This window comes from Talpa occidentalis, unplaced genomic scaffold (assembly GCF_014898055.3).
Source record: "Talpa occidentalis isolate TD23 unplaced genomic scaffold, MPIMG_talOcc4v2.1 talOcc4.12, whole genome shotgun sequence".
In the NCBI taxonomy this organism is placed as follows: domain Eukaryota; kingdom Metazoa; phylum Chordata; class Mammalia; order Eulipotyphla; family Talpidae; genus Talpa; species Talpa occidentalis.
Genome location: NW_023601212.1, coordinates 21,803,655 through 21,830,742, shown reverse-complemented (window position 1 = coordinate 21,830,742; position 27,088 = coordinate 21,803,655). Strand labels below are relative to the sequence as shown.

Genomic DNA, 27,088 nt, shown 5'->3' with positions numbered 1-27,088 from the left:
GCTATATTTATAATAGCAGCTATACCGCCATTCTTTTTCTATTTGGCTACCCAGTAAGTAAAAAGTTGATCTTTTTTTTTAAAATAAAGATTTATTTATTTATTTATACAAGAACCCGGGTACAGACCAGATGAGCAGGAAGGTGAAAGGATTCACCAGAGACAGAGTGGGGAACAGAACAGGCAGACTCCATTTTACAGAAGGGGAAACTGAAGACACGAGATTATTCATGAACAAAACCAACTAACCATAATTTGGAAGTAAGGAATTAGGGGAAGCAAAAGAGAACATCCCCTCATTTAGAGAGTAATGTTCATTTATTTGTTTTATGTCTGTCACCAGTAAAAGGAGTAGTTCAATTTGAAAATGTGGTCTGCATAGCTGGGGCTTAGTTTCTCTGAAACTGCTTGGAAGTCACAGGGTTTAATATTTTTTATGGGATACCATTTTTGCCCTACAATCAGGCGCAGAAATTGAACGCTGGGCTGCGAGGCTGCCGGCAGCCTCTGCAATGCCGGTTCGTTCCCCGGCCACCGGCAAGGGGCCCACAAAAGAGATGTCTTCTCACACTCAAAAATTCTGACCCATTGTCTCATGGTGTTACAGAAGAGCAGAGAGAATCATTTTCTCTTTTTAAATGTTAGTATAGGGTGCTCCCGCAATTTAGACCTTCCTCCGACTAGGTTAAAAAATTAACTATGAGATGTTTGGGGAGAATATAAGTTTGTGCTGCCTTAGTTTTGACTTGATTCTTTCTGAAAATGAGACAAAATTAACATATTTCAACAGGTCTGGAGTAATGATCGGTGATGACAAATTTGCTTATGAATGCATTACAGGAAGGAATAATGGCTTCTTTCTGAAAAGGTGTGACATTGTAAAAATAGCACTGCATTTCATCTAGATCAAAACCCTGTGATAAATACAGCAAATTGCAATAGCTTCCACCAGAGGAAGTAACAGGAGATTATGTTGTTGGTTAGATGAGTGGACATGAATTAGCAGCAGTTCAAACTGTCTTCTTCATCTGCAGGGAGTCTTGCTGCCTGGTGTGTGCTCAGTCTGTGGGCTGCTGTAATTTTGCTCTGTTATTTCACCTAGTGATAGATGTATGGTACAGCAGACCCTTGGAGCCAGAAAATCTTGGTTTGGGTGTTTGGTGGTTTTTATTTTTTTAATTCATTTAAGAGAAAGAATATATGCATCCTTTTGACTTAATTTCCAAAAGTTCACTCATAAGTATTTTTAAATAGAGATTTCATAGTTCTTCAGTGCCATCTTCCAGAGACGAAGAAGGAAGCATGAGCTGCATCGCTCTGGGGGGTTAAGTTGTAGGTAAGGAAAGGGGCAGCACCTGCTTTGGTCTCTTAGGAACCGGGAGACCAGGGTTCTAATCCCCACTGTCACTGATTCCTTGTGTGGTCTTTGATGACTGGCCATACCTCTCTATGGACCAAAAAAAATTATCCTGGATTAGTATTTCCCAAATTGTGTTTGTGAGAATGCTAATGTTCTGCAAGATGACCTATTTTGTAGTTCAAAAGATGCTCCCTTTAGGGGTTGAAAGTAAGTTTAAAATCCAGCTCACGTGGCTTAAGTAATACAAGGATCTTTATCTCAAATTCCTCAGCTGTCTGCTGAGAGGACTTGATAACAAAGAAATCAAATGCAACATGTACACCTAGATTCTAAATACTATTTTCCATTAAAAGGAACCAAGGTTCTTTGGAGAAATAGCTGGTTACAAGACTGGGGACAAAAAGTTTAAGATGACCTTGATATACTTTATAGCAGATTGGAAGAAAGTGCTCAAAGATTGAGGACAAGAAAGACAGAAAAGTCTATTTCCTCATTTTGATTATCACATTAGCCACAGATTACCTTGATAGAAAGAGATTGTAACCCATGATTAAGAGGAAACCATAAGTACATACAGATATAAACAAATACATGAAATATATGAAAGTTTGACAAGGAAAGGATATGTAGATCATTCTTGAAAATCATTCCTGAAAATACCTTAGAAAGGTGGAAAACATAGTATTATAGTGGAGAAATCTTACACATACCTCCTTTATCACATAATTAAAGTAAATATCAATAGCAGGATAAATAAGATGCAATGTGATAAGTAAAACATCACTTCTGTGATAGTCCTGTCAAAGCTGGATAATCTGAATCTGATCATGAGGAAACATCAGACACAGCCAAAATCTACAAAGTCTACAAAGTAACTAGCCTGTAAACTTATCAAATGTCCAGGTCATAAAAGTATAGCCAAGAGTGAGGAATGGTGTCAAATTGAGACTAAAGTGAAACATGATTCTGAACTGGATCCCCTGGGACAAGTGGAGAAACCTGAATGAGGTCTGAGGCCTGTTGGAGATGAATTGACAGTCACTTCCTGATGGGGATGGCTCTCTTGTGGTTACAAAGGAATTTCCTTGTTGCTAGGAAATACACACGCCAGTTTTTAAACAGTGATGGGGAGTCATATCAACTCACTCTTCTATTTTTACACCTTTCTGTAATTGTGTGATGTTAAAAAATCGAGAAAAAATTCAGCCCCTCATGTTCTGAACCCCTGTAACCAATGACCATAATATGAGTGTGTATATGTGTGGGGCCAGGTAGTAGTGTTTTACAATTAGTTTATAAAGTTCCAAGTATTGAGAAATGTCGAAAGTAAATGGCAGGGTTGGCTATACCATAATTAAACTGAGAGGGGAAAAAAGACATGCTACTTATCACTTTCACATATCAAGGTGAAAGGCAGAAGTACAATTTGGCATCCAGTCAGTAGAAAAACAAATACATATATGTATTCTGCTCTTTATTAAATAATTCTTAAAGCATCCATTAGATCTATAATTAGTACACGAAACTCATTATTTTCTCCTGTACGTGGTTTTATAATGAAGCATCCTAGTAAAAACTTTCTCTGCCAGATCAACTTGTGATATGGCAGATTTAGCAAGAAAATCTACAAAACCTGAATCTTCGGCCCCATCTTGAACTAACCCTGGTGTCTTGGGTATTCGCACTCATCAGAATCTCTCATTAGGACATGCCCCTTCTGATGCTGCACTTGCTGGAGACATCTTTTTAAAGTCTATCTTGAAAGTAAGAGCCGAGGATCTGAGACTCTTTAAAGGTCATTTACATCCCAGCTCTTTATTTGGAGACCAGAGGAAAGATTAAAAATAAATTTTTTAAAAGTCGTTCCACTAGAGCCCAGCATCTAAAGATTCCTGTTCCCTTTATGCCAAGATGTTAGCTGGTCACGTCGACCCTGATGCCCAAGGCTTAGTAGAATCCTCTTGCTCTGAAGTAGTGTCAGGCATAATAGATTCGCTCTTCTTCCCCCCTCCTATTTTTTTTTTTTTTTAAACTACGAAGCTTGCGGTCTATGGTTTAGTCCTCATTTTGCTGCTCTGGATCCAGGGCAGGTTACATCGGAGGATGCCACCTTACATTGCACTCAGAGTATGTTTTTCATGTTACAGCAATAATTACGCTCCTTGCACAGGCTGCTCCAGCGAGGCGACGGTGTAGCTTCTCTGGAATCATGTTTTCTGTTGTGGTGGGGCGGGGGAACTATACGATGCTCTCTGGTATGTCGGTGTGGTCTTCCTTCTGTTTTGATTGGTGTGCCTTTGTTTTTGCTGCTGAGTACAACTGAGTGATGTAGGTGATGCAGCCCTTGGAGCTTGAGCTTGGAGCTGAAAGATAAGCAAGTGAATGATTAATATTTTAAATAGTATTGTACCCATTTGTCTGAAACACTATGTACATGCTTTTTTAGGTCTATATATTAATGTTTTCAAAATCAAATCTGAAATTCACTGATGCATATAAATGGTCTGAATGATGTGTGGTAGTCTAAATTTTTAAGACTTTCGTTGTATAAACAATATACTCTTAAGCCTGAAAAATAACATGCAGACATTTCTGCCATACAATAACATGTGTGCCTGAGAAAACCACATTCCCTTCAGTAAAATTTCATACTAATTGTAGTAGTATGAGTAATGAGTAATGAGAAAAATAAGCAGTAAAGAGGTTTCTCAAAATATTAAAAATAGAGCTATCATTTTGACTCAGCAATTCCAGAAGTACCTAAAAACATTAATTCGAAGGGATCTATGCACTTCTGTGTTCATTTGCAGCAGTATTTACAACAGCCAGCAAGGGAAACAATCTAAATGCCCAAGGACAGATGAGTGGGGAAAGATGTGGTTTATATGCACAGTGGACTACTACTCAGCTATAAAGATGAAATCTTGCCATTTCAGCAACATGCATAGACCTGGAGGGAATGTGCTAAGCAAAATAAGTTGAGAGGCGAAAAACAGATACCCGATGATTTAACGCACATGGAATTTAAAGAAACCAAAGGAACAGACAAAACCAAACTGAAACAAACCCTTGGACTCTGACTGCAAAACTGAGGTCACCAGATGGGCAGAACAAAGGGGGAGGGGAGGTGTGGGTATTTGGTACAGAGTGCAGTGTGGCAGCATTCATTTGAAGAGATGTGGACCTTTGTTCCTGGAACACATACGGTTTCCTAAAATAACATGAGCTCAACTGAAAAAAGAAAACAGGGCTGGATGGAGCACTCAAAGCCTGTGCAACCATGTACATGGACTGGAGGTGGCTCCAGAGGTTATCTTTTGAAAAAACAAAAACAGAGCTGGAACCAAGCTGGATTTGAGGATGCTGAAGGATGGAGGAAGAGAGTCGAGGCCTGAGCCCAGGAGAAAGTCCAGTCTCCCACAAACAGTCCCTGGAGATGGACTTTTCTGGGGTGGGTCTTGGAGCACAGATGCTCATTTTAAATGTTCCTAAGTTGACTGCAAGGCCTTCTTGTTCAGCAGCTGAGCTGAGGACTTTTCTTTCTCTGCTGGAGATTCTAATTCTACTCCCATTGTTTTGATTCCTTGCATAGGAAGCTCAGCATAGGAAGCGAGCCAGTTCAGGGTTTATATGGACACCATCCTCCTCCTTACTTGCCAGTTGCGTGGGTGATTGATACTACAGGAACATGGGTTGCAGCAGAGCAAGGAGCTTACAATTTCCTCTCCCACCCCAGTTCTCACCCAGTTTGCTCACTTGAGCCCCACTCCTTGCCAGCATTGCTATGCTGTCTTTCCATTTCACACTCTGCTATGTCAACACACACACACAAAGGCAGAGATATTATAAAGACTAGCTTCCTACAAAAACCTCAAACCAATATATAATAGTGGCAAAGCTCACTGCATTTCTTGCAATTCTTGGCATGATTTGCATGGAGGAAACAATGGTTGGGAGGTAAATGATTCCTGCTTTTCTCTAGTCTTAATCTCTGTCTGCTGAATCTTTGTCAAGAACACACACACAGACATGCATGTATGTGTACATAACACACACACATACACACACACACATACACACTCTCTCACTCTCACTGTCTTATTTTAGACTCTTCATCATTTCCTTCACATATTTTGCTTGAGGAATTGCAATGAAATCATCCAAAAATGCTGAAACATTTCTGTTTGCCCTTATATTCATTTAGTCAATATAAATTTATCAAACATTCCATTTGTGCCAAGCGAGGGTATAGAGACACAGAGTAAATAAACTACTACCTAAAGGGACACTGGTAGCTAAACCAGCACACCAAAAATTGACAATGCAACGTGGAATTGCTGCATTGGTAAGGTGTGTGTAGGGGATAGTCTGCAGGACGGGAGGGGTGTACAGACCCACAATGGCCTCCTGGGGGGAAATGCCTTAAGCTGCATGAATTCACAGGTTCCATTTCATTTATTAAGATGCACTTCCTTGACTTTCTAGTGCAGAAATCCAACTTTGATTTCACTCTCCCCCTAAAGGCAACAAATTAAGGATTTTGTTTTCAAGTCTCAGGTCCCTGAGTTGACTTACCTTGGCCATTTTTCTCTTGGGAGGATGTTTCTTCATTATTTGACCTTGATCTGTAACTTTCTACAGTGTGATCTGAAATTTCATTTTCTGTAAGAAAAGATACCCATTATTCATTTCTCATGTCACAGACGTCATCTATACATAGAAATGTGAGTTTGAACAGTACCTCTGTTTTCTTATAATAGTGGACTTAACACTCCCTCCCACCCTTCATGTTTTCATTCAATAAGCTTTTATTTCTTACTATGGTTCATACAAGGACTGTATTAGGTAGAGCTTCAGAAGGCAAATGACAGCAGATTAGAATCATGTATTATACCTCGAGAAGGAACAATTGTAACACCCCTTCAAGAACGAGGGTACATTAATGGGATATTTTTTGAAAAATCCTATGCATTTGCCTATCAAGTGGGTAAAGTCAGTCTGTTTATGATGAGAATTAATCTATCTTAATGTCTAGTAAGATTGATATTAAGGTAGGAGAACTGATTCAAGAGGGTCAGCTGTTCAAAGACATAGTATTTTGTCTTGGGACATAATGAATTCTCAGTCACTGTAGGTGTCTGAATCATATGTGACTAAGTCAGCAATGTGCATGATAATATCTATCATACAAGAAATTTTGAATTTCCTAGTACCACATTCAAAAAATAAAAAAATCCAAGATTTTATTATCAGATATATTTGTGTGTGTATGTGTATTCAGTCTTCAAAACTGGGTGTTTATCTTTTCCTTACAGCACATTTCAAAAGCAACTAGCCACATTTCAAGTCTCATTAGCCATATAGTGGCTACTATCCTGGACAGCACAGGACTTAATTATCATTCAGATTAAGAGGGGATTTACTCATGGACACATTTATGAAATGAATTGAGCAACTGGTTATTCTGAATTACTTCTAAGTTCCTTCCAGCTTGATATATATTTGTGTCCATGTATTTTAATAGAAACTTCCATGCTAGCAACATATTATTTTTGTTTCCAATGATAACTATTAATCAGAATACTTAAGGATAAATTGCTGACATTATTGTTGAGGGAGAGTGAGCTCATTCTTTCCATGTTAAAAGGGAACCAAACAGTCTGATATTCAACCTTTGATTGTCCTCTCCTACAAGAGGAATTCCTTAAGAGTAGAGACTGGGCCTTTTTTGTTGAAAAATGTGTTCCCAGGACATAGATCAGTGCCTAGCACTTAGTAGGTACTCAATGAATGCTTACTGAATGAATGAATGGATACGTTGTCGCTTTTGTATCCTGTTGTGAATAGAAGCTTCTATAATTTAATGCTCATTCTCAGAGCTGCTCTAAGTTTCTCTTGGTGCGTTCTCTTTGACCATAGTCCATGGAAATTCATATCTTCTCTTTAGTGCAAAACAAACAATCACTTCTTTGAATGACAGCACTTACTAAATAGATCATGCCACATTTATATAGAAAAGCTTTAATCGACAGGATTTTCCTTTTTCCCAGCCAATTGTTTCAGCACCCTGCGCCCTCCACAGGGCTCTCTGCCACTCACCTTTTTTCCATACCACATGTGCTTTCCGGACCTTCATTATGAAAAGCTGGACTATGATGAACAGGATGAAAATGAGGAAGAACACGAGACTGAGCAGCAGAATGCCGCTTTTCTTCTTCACCAGTCCCAAATACTGAGGATTTGGTGCTATAAGGAAAATGAAAGGACGTTAGACAATTGGAGGGTTTTTTTCTCCTTTTTTTTGGTTATTGAGGAATATACATAATACTTCCCAAATGTAGTCTAGGCATGAGGTTTATCCCTGCTGTGTGTAAACCTCGTGCTTACAGACAGGGGGTAGTTCTTTCTACATGTCAACAGATAATAAAAACAAACAGAAATAAGATACCCAGGCCAGGTTGAGGGCCCCCTGTGTGTTAGCATAATGTGTTCAGGGGTTCAGGGCAAGACTGGGCCCCAGGGATGAGGTGGGCCAGGAAGGTTTTCAGTGAGGATATTGGACCTGCAGGAGGTTGTCAGGAGAGCACCCCTGGGGTCTTTCCTCCCATGGGGCAGCTCAGGTGAACAAGGGCAGAACAATCAAAATTGGATGAAGTATGCAGAAAAGAATGTGGCTTGTCAGGGCTTTCTAGAAGGAGGGTGGTGGTAGAGTGCATCTTATGGAGGGCTTAAGGCTCAGGCTTGTGGTGTAGACTGGGGGAGCCATGGAGGTGTTCTGAATACAGGTGTGAAGAGTACAAAGGGGTGTTTTGATGGTAGGGTGCTAGAAATGGACCCTAATAGGAGAAACTGAAGTTATAATACTTCATGCAGCAACCTGACAAAGGCCCAGGTCAGGTTGGAGATACTGGAAAAACTCCCTGAAAAAGAGAACTCCAGACTCCTTGGGAATTGAGTGATTGTGTGTGTTTGTGTGTGTGTGTGTGTGTGTGTGTGTGTAGGATAGCACCGAGGTTTTGCACCTGTGTGATGCCTTAGACAGTAGATTTTGTGGAAAAAGATGCGGTTACTTTTTGGCAAGTTTGAGTTGGAAGAAATGCCAGAAAGTTCAAGTAGAGAAGTATATAGGAATGAAATGAAACTGGCTTGTGCTCAGGTGAATGTTTTGGAAATAAATGTATGGGAATCTTCTGACTGGTGATAACAAGATTGATCTTCAGAATAGGCAAACTCGTTAAGAATTAAGAAAGAGCCAAAGATGGATAAGTAAAATCAGAAGAATATTGACATATAAAAAAAGAGATGAGGGAGGGGAGCTAGCTGATGGACACAGAAGAGGAATGGTTACCAAAAAGAAAAAGCACCAGGGAGAGTGTCAGGGAAGCCAGTCGGGGCAACTAAGTCAAGAAATAGGAGTCATTAACCAATAGAAGGGTCAGGAAAAATGAGGGCTGACAAGGCCTTTGGATTTATTGATTCCAAGGTTAAAAGACTGTTTTCATTCTAAATGGGGGGACACTTACCGGTGGACAAGTCAATGTCTTGAGTGGTTTGTTCTTCCTTTTCCTTGTCAATCTCTGATGTACCAGTCTCTAACAATACTGCAACAAAGGTGAAAGAAAGACAAGGTGTATACCTATGACTATAGTGTGTGTACACACATACATATACAAAGCAGCTTTGGAAATCAAATTGAGTCTCTTTAAAAAGTCCAACCAGATAATTTTTGAATTACTGACTTCTAAATACAGTTGCAAAAGGCCAGCCTCACTTTGACTAACTTTTTTTTTAAGGTCCACATTTTCTGACCACTTACTTTGTGCCAGGCCTTAAAGGAGCATTTGGTGTATATATATTATTTCTCCCCACAGCTCTGGATAAAGGGAGGTTTAGAGAATTTGAGCAAATTGTCTCAAGTCCTGCAGCAAATACATGTAGAGCTAATGCTGAAACTCAGAATTCCAACTTTAAACCATTATTTTAGACTCCCTTCCTGATTTAGTGAGGTTTCTAGGATGCTTCAAGGTATCAAGCAAACACTGATGAGTGGCCCCCCCAGCTTTAAGGTGAGAAAGCCTAATCTCCTGAGAGGCACAGAGCAATGCTTTTGATGTTGAAACACAGGCTGACTTGTCATGCAGGCCCATGCATGCCTTTCCCTTAGACAGACAAAGTTTTCGTGGGGTAAGCAGAATTATAAAATGAGAAATCTTTTTCTGATTTTGTTGCTTGTGTTTTCTCCTCTGCTGACTTGTTTGTTAGCCATTGCACAGTGCCACCCTGTGGCCTCGGAGGGGAACGAAGTCACCCATTTCACTGAGAGCGGGAATTAGAGTGATAAAATTGTAGAAATTGGAAGCTGAATGGAATTGTAGAAACCGCATTTCTTAAATCTTAAATTGGAGAAGATTGAGCTGTTTAGTAGTTGTGTCAGCTATAACTGTGTTCTTAAACCACAAGCATCTACTTTTAAATGTTATCCAGGATAAATTATGTGATCTAAGTCTGCGAACTATGAATGTGATCACAACATGAAAACATATTCCCACCAAATGCAATTATTGAGAAAGCATTTGAAACAGAAAGAGGACACGTAAGAATTTATGCTTTTTGGATGAGGCTGTCTTGCTGAAAGTACCATAACATATGCATAAATTCATCCATCCATCCTTCCATCCAGATGGCATTTTCTGAGTACCTGCTGTTGCCAGATACTCCACTCGATAAAATACAAAGGTAAATCATTTATCTGATTATTACTCAGAGGTAGCGATCTAGGGGGGCCCACTATCCAAGAAACTAGAGTTATAGTTGAGGCTTTCTAATTTCTCCTGCCTTTATAGTTCTTTAGGGGAAGGTCCTGTAGAATCTTATTAAAAAATGGAATAAAAAATATTCCTAAAGCTTAGCACTGGAAAGGTGATCTTCCTAAAGAAGCGTGATTTTAAGTTTCATGGTTTAGGCACTTACCGGTACTAGTGGGCTGCTGAGGGTCTTGAGAGGATGGAGAACTTCTCTCCGGGGCTTCTGAGGTTGTCTCTTGATTAGTGACTAAGAAAGGGGAAAAGCAAAATTCTGCAATGACTGAAAGCAATTTTACCCACATCGTGCTCAGTGCAATAGGTTAGAGATGGTATTTGGCTGCTACCTGCTTGTGGAGGTTTTGCAGAAACCTCAGAACTATATGTTCTGTAGCTTTTACTCTGGTTTTTGAATTTGGGTCCTGCTGATTGTCCATCTGCTAATCTGCCTGTGGACCTCCACAGAGGGTGCATTTGGCAGTAGCAGGCAAAGCATATCAGCCGTCTCTTTCTGTAGCCATCAATCTGTCGATCAGTCCCTCTAGCTGACTGTCTATATAAGTATCTCCTACTTGTCTATTAGTTAGGTGACTTTGAAACCAGGCTCAGATTGGTTGAGTTCCAATTTTACTTATTTGCTACTAAATGGTTTTGGACAAGATGCCCAATCTCACAAAGGGTGTTTTTTCCTGACCTGTAAAATGGAGATGTTAACAGCATTTACTTTTTAGAGTTTCTTGGTGAGAATTAATGTATTCATTTATAGAATGTATTCAGTTCAACATCTGGCTACTTATTCAGCATAAAATTGACTAAATACTATTGTGTAAGACAAGAAAATGTTTAGGAATGTTTCTAGGGGTTCAGTATGGGGCAGGTCTCAGCAGGCAATGCACAGAGCTGCCACTAGGGGGCATTAGGTGCCTTTTAATTTATAAATATTGATCCTGCTATGTGACAGGGGGTAATGTTTTCAGAGTGCTTCTTGGCTTTTTATTTCATCCAAGAATTTTCTGTGGTTTTGAAAATTTATTAAATATTTAAATTTTTTGAAAATCATAAATGGAAGAACATTTCAAGAACATTAGAGAAATAGTAATAAGGTGAAAATGAGCTCTGTGACCACAAAGATGCCAGAAAAAAATTGAAAAAAGGAGAGTTACTAGCAATGAAAAGTCAGTCTTCAAAGTTAGTCAAATAGAAGTATTAGAAACAAATTATAAAAGGAACATGACAGGGGAAATATTAGGGAACACAGAAAAAAATGTATCCATAATGATCTAGAATAATATGTATTATGTACAAAATAGGATGCATACTTATGTACATTAAAACTAGAGTCTGAATTTCCTTTGATTTATGCTCTCAGTTGGAAAGCTGCTAAATAGATTTATTTACAGTGAATGGTTTGATTAGGTAGATACTGGTACATTATGATTTCTCTCCCTACTTGGTTAGAATGTTATGGACCTGTACTGTGCAATACAATATCCACTAGATATACTATTTAAATAAAAAAATTAGATAGTATTAACAATTTAGTTTCTCACTTGCACTAGCCATTTCAAGTTAGAATTTTGAAAACCTGGTATCCACCACTCTGAACTTAACAGCTTCTATATACTTATCTATTTGTAATGAGAACAAACTATAATATCAAGGAAAGGGATTTTTGATGCTAAATGTGTCAACATTTGAAAGGTCTGTATACCTCAGTGAATTGAGATTTCCCAAATGATGTTACAAAATCATCCCTGGATAAAAGATCCATCAAAATGCAAGTTTGTTCAGTGGATTTTAATGTTACAACACATGACAAGTTCATTGACATGGTTTCAGAATCCCACGAAGCAACTTAAACTTATGAAACTACTTCCTGTCGAGTTTTCATGTAGCATCAAAGAATATCTAGAACTACCTGAAAAAGGCTAGTAAAATATTCTTCTCTTGTGAGGGAAGTATATACAGTTGGGTGAATCTAGTTATTAAATCAAAACAGCATATTGCAAGAAATTGAATGCAGAAGTTAAGAAGACCTAATTGTCTCCTATTAAACAAGACACTAAAGAGATTTTCAAAATGTAAAATACTATTTTCCCTACTAACTTTTTGATCATGCAAAATATATTTTTTTCTATAAAATAAGCCATTTCTGTTGATAGTGGATAAATTCTTTCTGAAATGAATAAAATTTTCAGTCTTATCTCTAATTAGTAAATCCATAGATACAATTCTGTAAAAATTTCTTTGGGGTTCTCACTTATTTGTAGGAGTACAGAGGATTCCTGAATTTAAAAAAAAATTGAGAAACGTTGCTCAATTTTTTTTCCTTCTCCAGCTAAGTAATAAAAACTCAAGGTCCTTCATTTGGAATACTAAAAAAATGAAATAAATCTAATGAAGAAAGTCTGGTCTACTTCTGTGGTTCTGCCTCCTCCTCCAAGCATTAATACTGTGGTTTTTGCAAAGGAAGGCAGCTCTCTTGGTGCTTCTTCCCAGCTAGGGTTCTTGTGTAATCCTCATTTGCCAGGTCCTACCATGCAGGGTGTAGAGATGAAAGGGGTCAGAATCCTTACTGGTACACTTGTTTCAAAGCATCCTCAGCTAGTGAACTTTTAAAAATGAATTGGATGAAAAAAAGTTTGTAATGGCTGCATGTCAATATAATAGCTCATCAAAGAGAAAAAAGTCATGAACAGCTGATCCTGGAATTCCTCTTTGAAAACTTACTAGAGATCTGGCTGTGAGCGTTAGATCATTCATAGGTCACAATTAAAAGTCAAATCATAACCTATTATTAATATTTGAAACATTTTATCATTGTGATTTTGAGTCATATAGAACCTTGTAGAAGACCTGAACAGTTCTTGGGATAAATATATGTATATATTTTTCAGTATTGATGCTTTTCTTGTTTAAGAATCTTAATGACTTTCAGAGAAGCATTTACATAGACAAAGTCTCATTTTCTCTTTGGTGAGCCTCCCTCACCCCCGACCTGCCATATACACCATTTCACAGATGGGGGTGGAGGCTGGGGGGCGGGGAGAATGAATCATAAAGAAGTAGGAATAGTTGTGTCAGATTTTTGTGGGTCCTTGACTGTTCTGAGTGCACCTTCCTCGTAGCTACTTCTGGTTTGATGAGAAAGTGACCTGTGGAAGGCACGTGGTGGTGAGTGGGGGGACCTGTTAACCACAGCAGCAGCCCCACAGCACCCCACACAGTGTTCCTACAATGAGGTTCTGGTTAATGAAAGTCTTTCATTATCAGCGATTGCATTTGATAAAGAGCTTTTCCCACAGTGGATGCCATCTGACAGTTTCTTCCTTCACTAGTAGAAGGAAATCCTTGTACTTTAGGAATCTCTTTTTACACCGAGATTTACTATAGAAAGTAATGAAGGTCAGATTCCTATTCATTGTAGACTTGTGATTCATGCTACTTCTTATATTTTACTTTTTGGCTCAAAAAGTTTTATACGGTTTTAAAACTATTGCTTTAACTTTTGATGAAGGAATCAGAGAACAGAGATTGTGAAAATGGAGCCAGCACCTCTTCCTACTGAATAGCTGGTGTTTTACTTTTATGTTACTTTTATTGTTGGTGTTCTCAGACTGTTCAAATGGCTAGGCTAAACTAATCAAAACAAGCATGATAAAATAAATCTAAGGAGCAAGCGTGACTTGATGTGGCTTTTATAGTAGCATAAAATGTTATCAACAAGGTTAGATTTATTTGAGTTAATGTTATCCCTCTTTGTGTTAAGCACAAAGATTTGGTCCATTTTATGGGATTTCTCCAAAAATGTGACTCAGTAAAACTAATGAAGGTCAAGTTATACTCACTGTCATTATCTCAAAGCAAACCGGACAGTCTTTGCATGTGGTGCTCTGCTGGGTTTTCTGTACAACTGAAATGTTGGCCCTGTTATAGCCCTCATGTGCAGCTGGAGACATTTCCATCATTAAAGGAATGTGCTATTAAGGAGAGCTTTATTGACAGTCATCTCGCTCTGAAAGACTATTGCCACTCCATTAAATTTTGTTTGATAGTGTAATATTAAGATGAATTAAAAATGATTAAAGATAATCATCAGTTCTTACCCAAATCTTCAAACCGGAATGGTTCGACCAGTTTGCCACCCTGCAGACCTTCGTGTCGGATGATGCAGTCCACCTTGGAGTTCTTGCTATAGGCGTGGACTTTGAGTGTGCTAGTGCTATTACATTTCTTCCCATCAGTTTCAAATTCCCGGTGAGTTTTACCTAGGGAGCAATATAAAGAGGTATGTGAGACTGTGGCGGTTTCTTGCTTTGGATTGGTTGGTCCTTTGAGAGTCTGCTAACCTTGACATCTAGACAAAATATTTTGACTTCTAATCTTATTCTAGAACTTTGTCACAAAGGGAAGATGCTGGACAGACTGTAGGTTTCTGTAAACTCTTCACTGCTGAAAAAGATAAGCAAGCTCTCCATAGTCAGGTAGGAAGGATAATCTGAAGATGTTGTGAAATAAAACTCCAAGACTACTCCTGTGGAATGAATAGGGAAATTAAGGCCGAGTTCTTTAGTGACATAAAATAGGCACTGGCCTGAGAATTAGATCTGAGTTTTTATGTCATTTTTCTCTAGAACTCCATGGGCCCTCTCTTTCCTCAACTATAAAGGGCTTCTTCCAGCTGTAAGAATCTATGATTATGTAAAATCCTTTGTAATGTCTCTTGAAATGTAAACAAATTATAAACAGTTCCCAAGCATGACAATTAGTTACCCTGTATCAATCCAAAGGCTGACAGTTTAGATTCTTTGTTACTATAATATTTGTATTCATCACTGGAGGTGTAACAGGGCTCTACAGTATATAAGGAAGATGGTATCTGTTCTGGTTGCTTGTATTATGTTAAATGTTATTTTCATTTTTATGCTAAAATGTTTACACTCAGAGAAATAGCTATCTGGTATCTTTTATGAAATTTGGTCAAATTTTAAGAGGTTATACTATTCCATTTTAGGTTTTCAGCTTGGTTTAATCAAAAACATGTAATGTTATTTTTAATTATCCCTTAAATATTAAAGTATAATACTGATTAGGATATAAAGATAATTTGGAAAAGAACTGATAGATTACTGATAAATTGAATGGTGTTTTTCTGGCACTTCATGCCACTAGGGGGTGCTAGAACATTTAAAAATCCCTTGGAAATTTAAGTAGGAAGGAAAACAAAGAAGGAAAGAGAACCGTGTTTCTACTTACCATCGATCTCTATGTTGTTCAAGAGCCAGGTTATCTGAGGAGGGGGCTTGCTTCTCGTGGTGGAACATTTAAGTATAACATGTTCTTCTCCATTTTGCGTTCTGTTAACTGAATATTCCAGGGTTGGCTTGAAAGGAGTTGCTAGAAGAAATTTGATTTTCTTGTGTTTAATTTGCTGGTTTATATCTTTTAGCAAAGCACAGAGCCTATAAGCTGTAGATATCACGTGTCTCATAATTGGCATGTAATTAATGGGCATATTTTTTTAATTGGCTTTTCCCAGAATACAATGCAACTGCTTTTATGTGTTTGTAAAGCTACTTTAGCTACAGATAGAATGTTTGTTACCCAGTGGGTCATTAGTCCCTGAAAATTCCAGGTATGTTATAAAAACAATTCTTAAATATGACCTAGGGCTGCCTTAGATTGATAAAACACTAGGTAGAGGCTTGAGTTCTAGTCCCATTTCTGACCCCAGCAAGTTGTAAGAATTTGAGTGCATCCCCCAGCTTCTTAGCATATCATTTCCCTTATCAGTGACATGAAGGAGCTAGCTTATGAGTTGCCTTTTTTAGCTCTAAACTTTTGAGGCCATGACTCACCTCAAAGTAAATTACTTCTGTCCCCTCCTAACATCACAGATGAATTTCTCTTATAAAAGGCCCATTGGTCTTTTGGCTTCCTACTCCTGTCTTGGGAATATTTTTTAGTTAGGTTTACTCCTTCCTCTCTCCCATCTATTCTTACTGCTAGCAAGCCGTGCTTTTTCACATTGATTTCCACATCCACCTGCCATTGAGACACCATGTAAGTCAGTTCCAAGTGTGCACTAGGTCCTTAGATGCTGATGATTTAGATATGAAAAAATTATGGTCCCTTAAGGAGCTTCTAGTTGGTGATAGGTCAGCTCCTAAACTGTTACTTAAGAGAGTGTTTTAAGTACAAAGATAAAGGGTGTGCCTGGGATACTGTGAGAGCCCCAAAGGGCACACAACCAGTCTAAGCTATAGTAGTGTTGGGGGTGACCAGTAAGGTGAGGAGAAGACAGCTCCCCAGCTGGGTCTCATTGGTAACCAGATCTTCAGAGAGCCCCTCCTGAGCTACTTTGCCTTTACCTTATGGTAGACACTAGTCTCTACGAACTCAACAAGAGAAGTCTAAGAAATTCCTTTCCGTGATATGTAGGATTATATTGTTTCGAGATCAGTAGAAAGCAATGGTTTTAATGGCTTTGTTGGGTCACACACAAGAAAGGGATCATAGCTGACCATCTGCAGAACTAAGTGACAGCAGATCAGGCAGCTGCGGCTTCCTGTCCACACCTCCCAGCGCCACATACAAAGAGAGGAACTTGCTGTGGCAGAGGATGTGAGCTGGTGTCCACTGCAGTTTCATCTGAATTCATTGTACCTGCCATGAGTTTTGCTTTATTTATATACACATTTCGCTTTAAGCTAGTGTGCAATCTCCTTATGGGTAGAGACTGTGGCTGATTCATCGCGATTCCCTAGCCGCCATCTAGTGGCACATAGTTGCAGCCCACCAAATATTAAGTCTCTTTCCTTTTAGTTCCTTGGAGAAAAAACTCAGCAGATGCCAAAGATGAATTTTATAAATTTGCCTTTGTATCTGAGTCTTGCCCCTATCAGTGCTATTCTGTTTCCTTTCAGCACAAGATGGCAGAGGAAATATGGCACCCAGGAAATGCCTTACTTTAGGCAACATTTTGTACCTAAATCCATCATTTGCATCCTGGCTCCTTGGCTCTCAGGTACCTACCTATCACTATCAGTTTCACTTCCTTTGTTCTCACGGGGCTGCTGTAATGTAAACACTTGTACACGCCTTCATCTTCCTGGGATACATTATGCACGGTGATGGAGAACTGATAGGTGGAATGATGAAGAATCTGGTATTTGGAATTCCTTAAACCTGTGCAAGAGGGAAAGAGGGCTGTTAATGAGGAAAGGCATCAGACAAATACAGACTCTCCATGGATTGATTCCTCACAGGAATAGCTTTTGATTTTCACACTTGAAAGGAACAAATGTCACATCCTTGATTGAGCTGCCTTTCAAATTCTGTTACCAGCTGGATGCCTCTCAGTAACTTGAAGCTAGTGTAGGAAAGGAAATATTTTGATACTGGGATCTGTGAAATGAACAATTTGCTTTATTTGTGCTTGTAGGAAATTAGGAACACTACATTGATGAAGGGCTCAGTTGCAGTTGAATTAATTTTAGGTGTACAACAGTTTTTTTTTTTTTTTTTTTTTACATCATGAAAAATGTCCAATGGTTGTTACCTGTTTGAAGTCTGATTATATGAGGTCATCTTGTCATAACAAATATGAAGAATAGAAGATAAATGCACTGCTTGAACTGGGGATTCTTATTTTTAATTTTTAAAAGTTCATTATTTGATCTTTCTCAAAGATTATGATTAGGGCCCTCCAGGGTTCTGGAAAGTTCTGGAAATTTCCAGCCAGTAACTAGTGTTCTTTTTGATCCTATATTGACCTGGGATTTCTATCTTAGGTCAAAACAATGGCCCCTTAGCCAATCAGAGACTCTTGAAATGAGTGGTTTTGTTTTTTATTTTTTTGCTGTTAAGGTTTATAATGTGAACAAGGCTAAAGTAGTTTAAATCTTAAATGACTGACCAAGGAAGGTTGTTTTTCATTTGGGAACAATGGCTATGTGTTCTGGGACACTGATGTTGCTTGAGCTGGAATTTGGGAGTTCTCAACCTCAACAGTGTTGACATTTGAGCCCACAGTCTTTGTTGTGGGGGTTCTATTGTGCATTGTAAGATGTTTAGCAGCATCTCTGGCCTTTCTATTCACTAGATGTTAGCCCTCCCACCCCACACCACTGCCCTTCCCAGTTATAACAACACAGACTATCTCCAGACATTGCCACATGTCCCCTGAAGGTAAAAATTACCCCCAGTTGAGAACCACCAAGGTAGATCAAGGCATTCTGCTGGAGAAATTTGAGAATGTCGATCTTCCAGTTTGCCAAAAACAAAATCACAGAAAGAGCTATTTAACAAAATTATCTCTCATTCTTTTCCTGCTTTTAGCAATTAGTATGTACTGATTCTATAATCGAGTGTTAGTAGATTTAACTTGAAAGACTTTAGTTATTTTACATTTAACATATCAATGCTTAATAATGTTTTCCAAGCACATCAACTTTTCTAGAGGCTCTGCTTTAACAAAGGAGATAAAATTGCTGTTTGGAGACCTTTCTGAGTATTTGGCAGTTAGGGATATTTAATGAAGATAAAATCGACTCATTTATGAAGGGGAAGGATTTAGTAAAATCCTGCCCAAAGAGATAAACTAAATGGATTTTTAAGAATGCCATTCCACAGAAAAAAAATACATAATTATGTGATGGGATGGTTGCTAACAGAATGTACTGTGGCGATCATTTCACAGTATATGCACCTACCAACTCTGTTGTATACCTGAACTCAATTCAGTGCCATGTGTCATAGCTCAGTAAAACTGAAGGAAAAAAAAGTGCCTTTTATCAGGCATTTGCTGAGGTCTAGGTCTCATTTAATGTGCTTTAATGCGTCCTCCTTTGCAAAATAATAAGTCCTATAGGTTCCTATCACTCTGTCATCTTGATTTTATGTTAAGACCAACAGAAGAGGAGATATCTGGAAGGGAGTCTTGTGATGTGACTTTGGCTTGCTCAGTTGGGAAGTGGAGCAGCTGGCTCCTGATGGGGGGGTGACTGTGTTGGCTGCGTGAGGATAAACCCCCACCAGTCTGCTGCCTGTCAAAGTGCTGTCATTGGTGGTTTCATGGCCACTGAGAGTCAGAGTGACGTGGGGGTGACAGGGGGTTATGGAACTACGTTTTATGATCTGCGCCCCCTTTACCAGCCATTCTGGTGGGGTTTCCATTTCAGACTTCCTGTCAGAAAAAGCAGCCAAGTGTGAAAGAACAGCCTCCTAGGCATGACTGACGTGAAGCAGTAGGTGGGGCCAAGCCCACTGTTGGGGTGACTCATACAAACTTTCTGTCCCACCAGCCTGTTTGGAAAATCCCTCAGGTTAGGACTGGTGACAATCTATATTTCTTTCACTTACCAGGACGATCGTCTAAATAAATGGTGAATCCAGAAGGAGCCACCCACTCTAGGGAGGTGGTCATGGTCTGAGAAACCACACAATTGAGAGTGATCGTCTGACCTTCCTCCACAGTGATGGTTTCTGTGTGGTTAGTCAGAAAGGCCTCTGTAAAGGAAGAGAGTGAGTGTCAGTCAGCTTTCTCCTGGGTTGAGGTCGGGTCTTAGACTCAACACCACCTGGTTTATTCATCTGATCATTTGCTATACTTTTCTCACAAAAATGAACCATAACTTAATGCCCATAAATGTGAGCAATGTTTGTGGCTCTTGAAGGAGGTCTTGAAGGGGTAGGTTCTGATAGGAAAGAAGGGAAGAGTAGAACATCTGTTGAGTACTTGTTCTGTCCTAAGCTGGGAACTGCAGACTATGTTATTCTTTTTAACTTTCAGACTCACCCTATTTTGCTCGCTCTACACCCTGGATCTGGGAATCTCTGCTCGGGTCTGTGGGCTTCCAACTCCATGCTCATGTCACTGAGTTGGACACTCTAAAGAATGAGACCCCAGAAAGCTCAGTCTTCCTGGCCTCAGTTTATTAAGTGGGCAACTTGTATCTTCAAGTCCAAGTCACAGATCCATGGTTCTAAAACAGAATTTATCACCTGCACTGCTCTTGGGCAACACAGATATGCTTTCCCAGGCAGCATCAAGCCCCACCTGCAGATGAGTCTCTGCCCCAGAGGGAGGATGTTCTAAGATCTTCCAATTTAATATTTCACAGCAGTACTTTCACCAGGCAAACGTGAGAATCTAATTTTCCCAAATCACAACCCCCAGCCAATGATAAACAATTGATTCTAAGCAGCTGCAAATTTACCCTCCTAAAAAGGAAATTGATAGAGAAATAAATTGGTTTTACTGCTGATTGGGTGCATTTATTGCCATGTGTTATTTCTTCAAGTTTTAAACTAAAAAAGGAATTTCCCCTCAAGGACAAAACAGTTCTCATCAATGAAAGTACAAAAACATTTCCACAAACAGACTACTGTGGGATTATAAATCCTGAATAGCAAATGTAATGAGCTTTTCTGTATAACCTTAAACCTTATATTTTAAAAATAAATAAAGAAGAAGGGACTTTATTTCCTTGTGTTGCATTTCAACTAATAGGAAAAAATGACTTGGAGAGCTCTGGGAATTAATTGGTGTAGATTTTTTGGTTGTTTCATTCCTAGGTCATTAATTTCAACCTAGCCTCCAGCAATAATAGCCCAGAATTATTGTATTGTATTCATATTGACTTTCATGGGAAAACAGTTTACTCAAATTCTAATGGAAAAATATCCATGTCATCATAATGAACAAGGAGGAGTCAATAAAAAGAGGCTGTTTTCAATAAAGCATTGAGGCTTTAGGACAGGATTCTGCTTAGGTTGGGTCATTTGTGACTTTCATCACATACAAAACCAACCTGTAATTGAGTAAATATGAGTAATATTAGTAGAGGTGCTTTGAAATGACAATGGAATTTTTTCTAAGGTTAAGCAGCTTCTGAGTCAAGAGTTTGAATCCAGAAGTAGCTTCCATTGCTTCCATAATCATTCCATTATGCTACTTGCCTTACTCTCGAGGTCTTGTGCATTGTCTTGCTTCCTTCAAAGAGACTTTTGTTTCTAGAGTGTCTATGTTTGCTATTTCTCTAAAATTTATTCCTGATGGACAAATATCATGGTGTGAGCTTGCAAAGCACTGGTTTGGTGCCAGCTTTCACCATGGCAGTATAGTGCTGGCAATGGGCAGATTCCTTTGCTCTTCTGTTTTATTAAGAATGCTGGGAGCCAGAGTGACTTACTGCACTGAATCAATAGCAAAGACGAGTGTTAAGCAACACATCCCAATTTCATCCTTTAAGACAGATTTGGACACTTAAAAGTTTGCCAAAATCCTCACCTTTGCTTTTTTTTTTTTTTTAAAGATTTATTTATTTATGCCTACAAGACCTGAGGTACAGGCCAGAGGTGCAGGGGGTGAGAGGATTCACCAGAGACAGAGTGGGGAACAGAACAGGCAGACTGATGAAACACACTGCTGAGGGGAGCAGCGGGTGAGACAGGAGAGGTCTGCCTTGCCATGTGGGTTTCTCCCTGGCTGGCAGGGGATCGAACTCGTGCTGCAGAGGCTGCAGATTGCTTCATAGTGCGTTGCTTAACTCTTTTCTCCACCAGGGAGGCCCTCCTCACCTTTGTTTTAAAATGATGGTTTAGACACTAGGAAGCTTGTCTTTGAGGGGAATGGAGTGGCGAGGTTCAACTATAGAAATAAATGCCTCCCATTTTAAAGATGTATATGTTTTTTTCTTGGGATGCATGCTTTTGAGTCAAATAGTCTCTTTGAACACTTATAAATGTCTGAAACATTATAATGAATTGTAGCTGGGCTTTTTAGCATGGTCTGTGCTAAAGAATGCTGGTTCTGGTGGTTGAAATTCAGGACCAGGCTGCCGATCAGAGGAACCACAGTGACTTCTGCCTGAATTTCAGAGGGAAAAGGCTGAGTCTGAAGCATAGAATATAGGTTTCTTCTCCAAATGGTTTGCTCCAAATGTTTTGCTTTTGGCTTCACTGGCCTGTTTCTCTTGTAGTGTGAACATATCGACCCCATGTTTGATTTAGAGACAGGAAATCACAGTAGCAAGAAAAGAATGACTAGCCCCAATGAGAAGCCACAGCCCACACTGCTGCAGCTATTGTGCTTCAGAATATTGTTCAGTGTTCATGGTCCTGTTAAATGCCAGAAAAAGAGGATAACTATGCCTCAGTGCAATAGCACACCTTCTAAGGAAACGTTCCCCTGTCTCTCATTGCTATTGAAAACTAGACAGGAATTCATCTTTTACTTTTTTTTTTTTAATCTAAGTTTGGAGTCGAACTTTCACCTTCTTTCTCAGAGGAGTGGAGTGTGGGGTACCTTCTCTGCTCACCACTTCCTCCTCTGCAGGCTCTAAAGACACGTGTATCCTACCCACTCTGCCTTTCTTGTGTAGATCCTGAGTGCCTGGTGCCTACTTGTTCTTCCCATCTAAGCTTCAGAATTCCAGTCTGAAAACGATCCCTATGTGGCTCAGAAATGCTGAGACAACAGAGCTTGGCAACAAATGATAGTGGTGTCTTTCCTGAGAGGTTATGATCATGTACTCCTGGGTGATCCTGTTAACTGGGTGGGATATTGAGTTCTGGGTTTGGGTATTACTCTGTGACTGGATTCATCTATCCATGTGTGGCTATATGTTATTATGAGGCTGCTAGTTGAGTGTGGACATACAAATTATGATTATTGTATATATAGAGGTGGAATCTGTGACGTTCATTGTCATCTTAGCCCCCAGCCCCATGAACAATAGTCCTATCCGTGGAACAGCTTCATGTCAAAGCATGTGACTGATACTTCAGCAAAAGGGGAAATGGTAGCCACAGTCACCTACCGAAGTTCACATAAACAAATCCCGTGCAATGTTTAAGATGCCTTGCTTTTCGCCAAGGTTTTGGGATTTGAAGTGTGTGAGCTCCACCTCTTCATCACAGTTAATGTCATCACAGTAGGTTGAAGAAAGAGTAAAGCTTTCTTTTCCTTTCCCCGGTAGCCCCATTATTGCCTACATGCTTCTGGAGGGACCTCAAACTTGGCGTGTCCAATTTGAACTCATCAACTCTCTGTTCCTATGCTACATGCACTCCTAACATAGATAGACCATCTGCTTCCTTCCAGGGTTTCCTTGTATTAATTAATATCACCATTGACCAGTAAGGACCAGATATTTGAGAGGCACCCCAGCCTCCTTTCTCCAACAGCACCCTTTAATCAGCTTATTCCTCTCTGTTCACTATTGCTGCCTTCGTTGAGGCTGCCCCCTTTTTTTCCTCCCTTAGGTCATTGCAATCACTTCCTTCTGGTCTCTTATATCTTTAATCTACCATCCTCATCTGCTTCTATAACATGAATTTTTAAGCACATAAATTTGATCATATCTCTTCCTTCATTACAGTAGGCCCTTGGCTCCTATTGCCTGTAGGAATCAAACCCAAATTCCAGGCAACTTGACTTCTCTCTTCTCCCCCAGTGTCATCTGCAGATTCTCCCTTCCAGAAGCTTAGCGAACATGGCCACTTGCTGTTTTCAAGAATTTTGAGGCTCCACCAGATATACTGCCTTTGTCCACACTGGTTTCTACGCCTAGAATACCTTTCTTACCTCCTCCTAGACACAACTCAAAGCACACTTTTGTCAAATCTGCCTGCTCAAGGCTTTAGCCTCCTTCCTCACCACAGTGTCATACTTTCTCTTCCCCAAAGGCATTGGCTAGTCTTCTATGATAGCGCTTAACATGTGACTTTATAATTATCTGGTTACAAGTATGCCCATGGATAGATTGCAGACTCATCATGGAAAAGTTTCTTGCCATTCATTCAATTTATATTCCCAGAGCCTGCTCAAGAGTTTGCGTCTTAATGACTAAAAATGAGTAAGTGCCTATATTCAATGATAAATATTTCAATAGGCTGCTAACTTTGCTCTGTAATGCTATTGAATAATAAACACTGTGTCCATGATCACTATGAGGTGGTAGACAAAAGGGTGCTTCAATTTTAATCATTATAAAAAGGGGTAATTATTATTATTCGCTAGAATCAATAGTGAGAACAACCAGTGTGAAAATGAACGATTTGGTCAAAATCAAATCACTTCCCATATAGCTTAAGGAATCTGTCTCAAGATGTCAACAGGTACAGATGGGACTTCTTGGTCAAAGGAAGGAGCAGCAGGCCCTCAGCCAATGTGGAAAGAAATGTTCTTTGTTTCCTGCATCCTACCTTCTAAATAACCAGAATAGGGGGTCGAAATTTGTAGCTTTTCATCTTCTCTGATATAGGTAAATGGAATGAATTTTTAAAAATTCTTTATTCTTAGAGTGTTTTTACCCACCCTAGGGCCTTGGTTTTTTGTTTTTTTTTTGGTCAGTAGTTGCCTTGAAAAGGGACAGACTCCAAGATTATGGGCCTGGTTTTGTCTCTCAATTTCTAGTAGCCATAAAATTTACTCTAGAAGAAGGTAGAGTGATCTTCCTATGATTCAGTTCATTAAAAAAAAGTTGACAAATTCTGTTATTGCCAACACTCCTGATTGCTGTCCTTTTTGGTCACGAGAAAATCACACACTCAGCTCCCCTCCCCCCAAATCTGGAACTCTGACAGGTCTGAGCAGTGTTAGGTCAGAATGGACAAATGCCAAATTCTGTTAAGTCTGGAGGCCTTCTTGGAGCCCTTTTGATGAGTTTTTAACTTGGGATTTTTTTCATAATGAATCTTCCAAATTGTAGAAACCAGTGGCTTTTAAACTTTTGATCCACATTAAGAAACTCATTTTCCATCACAACACATAGATACAAACGTTCTTTAAAACTTTGAGATATCTTTACTATGTGTTTTGCAGGTCAATCAATGTTTATGTTGCTACTTACTATAAAAACTTGGAATTTGCGCAATTATCTACTACTTTAAACTCAATTTTCTCATATGTAAATAGGGGATACTAACACTTCTCTCACTATCTTTGCTAGTATTAAAATAGTTACCATAAAGTGCTTAGCATGATGCCTGACAAAATAAACACATTTATCCCCCTTTTTATAGATAGTATTTGAATATATACTAGAGACTAGTTTTTAGGCTTACTGTAAGACATGATTATTGCTGCCTTGATTTAAAAACTTATATTGGTGAGGTATTTTTAGAAGGTAACTCGAATCCTAAAAAGGTTAAGGTCAGTTAAAGGTTTTATTTTAATCTTTGGAATAATTGAAAACATTCTTTTAGCTTTCTAAAAGTACTTTCTGAATGCATTAGTGATTCTTTAATCTCCTTTTTAAAGAAATGAATATTATTTATTACCAAACTTGAATCTTTATAAAGTGCCTCAGGGTACAGGGACCAAAAAAGAAGGCACTAATGGAAGCATATAAAATAGGAAGTTGAATTATGTAAAAATAGGAAATCTAGTTTTTGTTTGCTGGCATCCTTTTGGAACACTGGTATGGCAGATGTTGATTTTGAGGATAGGACCTTACCTGAAATCTAACTACAGACTTAGTATTTGGAAACAAACACACAACAAGCAAGCAGTATATTTATGTGTGATTTCTTTTGCAAGAATCTGACACAAGATAAAATCAGGCTCAGGGTCACCTACATCTCTGCTTCTATTTTTGGGTAGAGATAATCTAACCTGTGTCAAAAGGCCACAGTGTCTTTAATTTTCATAATGCCAATTTAGAATTAGCATTAAAAATCAGATCTGAGAACTATGAAAAAGTGTAAAGTTTAACTGACTCTGGGAAAATAAAGAAAACTTATCTTTCATTATTATTTTCTATTATTACTTCTGAATGAAGACTTACATAACATTTTGTCATTTTCAAAGTATTTTCACATTTGAAATTGGACCCTTATAACAACCCAGGGAGTTTGATCAAGTCTTGTTATCTTCGTTTCAAGATATAGTAACTGAGTTTCAGAGAAATGGCTAAGGTTATATAGCAAGGATTTTTTAAAATGCAAAACTGATATATCCTCAAAAGACAGTTCACCCTTTAAAGATAGAGCCAAATAAGCTTGTTACATCTTGCCATAACATAGATTCCCCCAGAAACACATACTTCCTATACCCTTTAGCGATTGACCAAAAGATTAAATAAAGGTAGTACCATCCCCCAGAATCATAATTTTGGCTTGGTCTGGAGGTGTGAGCAAACTTACCTGGGTTGTCTTCTGTCATCCATCCTCCATGAATGCAGGCAACCTACTGATAGGTTGATTTGGCAAAACATTAAGTCAACTGAACATCAAAAACATTAAGTCAGAGTCCTTACCTTGTAAGGGGAACCAAATCAGCAAGCAGTAGACTCTCCACCACATAGTGCACTGTGCTGCTACAACACTTTGTCAACTTCCTCTAGGTTCTGAAATAAATGGAGCGAGTGGTTTCTTTTGAAGGGGGAGAGGCAGTAGTTCTGTGACCTCATGTGTCTCAACTCCTCCATCTGCTCTGGGAGCCCCCTCTTAACTAGCTGCCCCCCAAACTTCCTGGTGGAACGTTTAGGGGGCCACATATGTCACCTCAGTTGTGGAGAGAGGTGAGTGAGATGTTGGCGGCACAAAACATCCTACCACACGTGGGTAGAACTAGTAAGTCAAGTAGACGCAAGGCTCCTGGGGGAGGAGGAGAGATGGGATGTTGAAATGTTTCTGTATAGTTTTTACTCTAGATTATTATACAAAATAAGACAATTTTTACTGAACTTTTCTGCTGAAGATTTAATATATATATATTTTTAAGATTTATTTATTTATACAAGCACTGGGTACAGTCAGAAGCACTGGAGGGTGAGAGAACTCACCAGAGACAGAGTGGGGAGCAGAACAGGCAGACTGATGAAGTACACTGCTGAGGGGAGCAGCAGGCGCTGCAGGGGAGGTCTATGAGCCATGTGGGACCCTCGCCAGTGGCTGGGGATCGAACTGGCACTGCAGAG

The 27,088-nt window shown here is 39.1% G+C and overlaps 1 protein-coding gene across 1 annotated transcript; it reads right to left on the bottom strand.

Moving 5' to 3' along the window:
• Positions 1-3,564: 3,564 nt before the first annotated feature.
• Positions 3,565-26,471, bottom strand: CRTAM (cytotoxic and regulatory T cell molecule). Its single transcript, XM_037504293.2, has 11 exons — positions 26,426-26,471; positions 19,524-19,670; positions 17,196-17,348; positions 15,417-15,557; positions 14,267-14,428; positions 10,330-10,410; positions 9,169-9,174; positions 8,883-8,960; positions 7,459-7,605; positions 5,935-6,021; positions 3,565-3,722 (listed from the first exon to the last, which is right to left on the bottom strand). The coding sequence occupies exons 1-11, from the start codon at positions 26,469-26,471 to the stop codon at positions 3,598-3,600; spliced, it is 1,173 nt and encodes a 390-aa protein (XP_037360190.1). The 3' UTR covers positions 3,565-3,597.
• Positions 26,472-27,088: the final 617 nt, after the last annotated feature.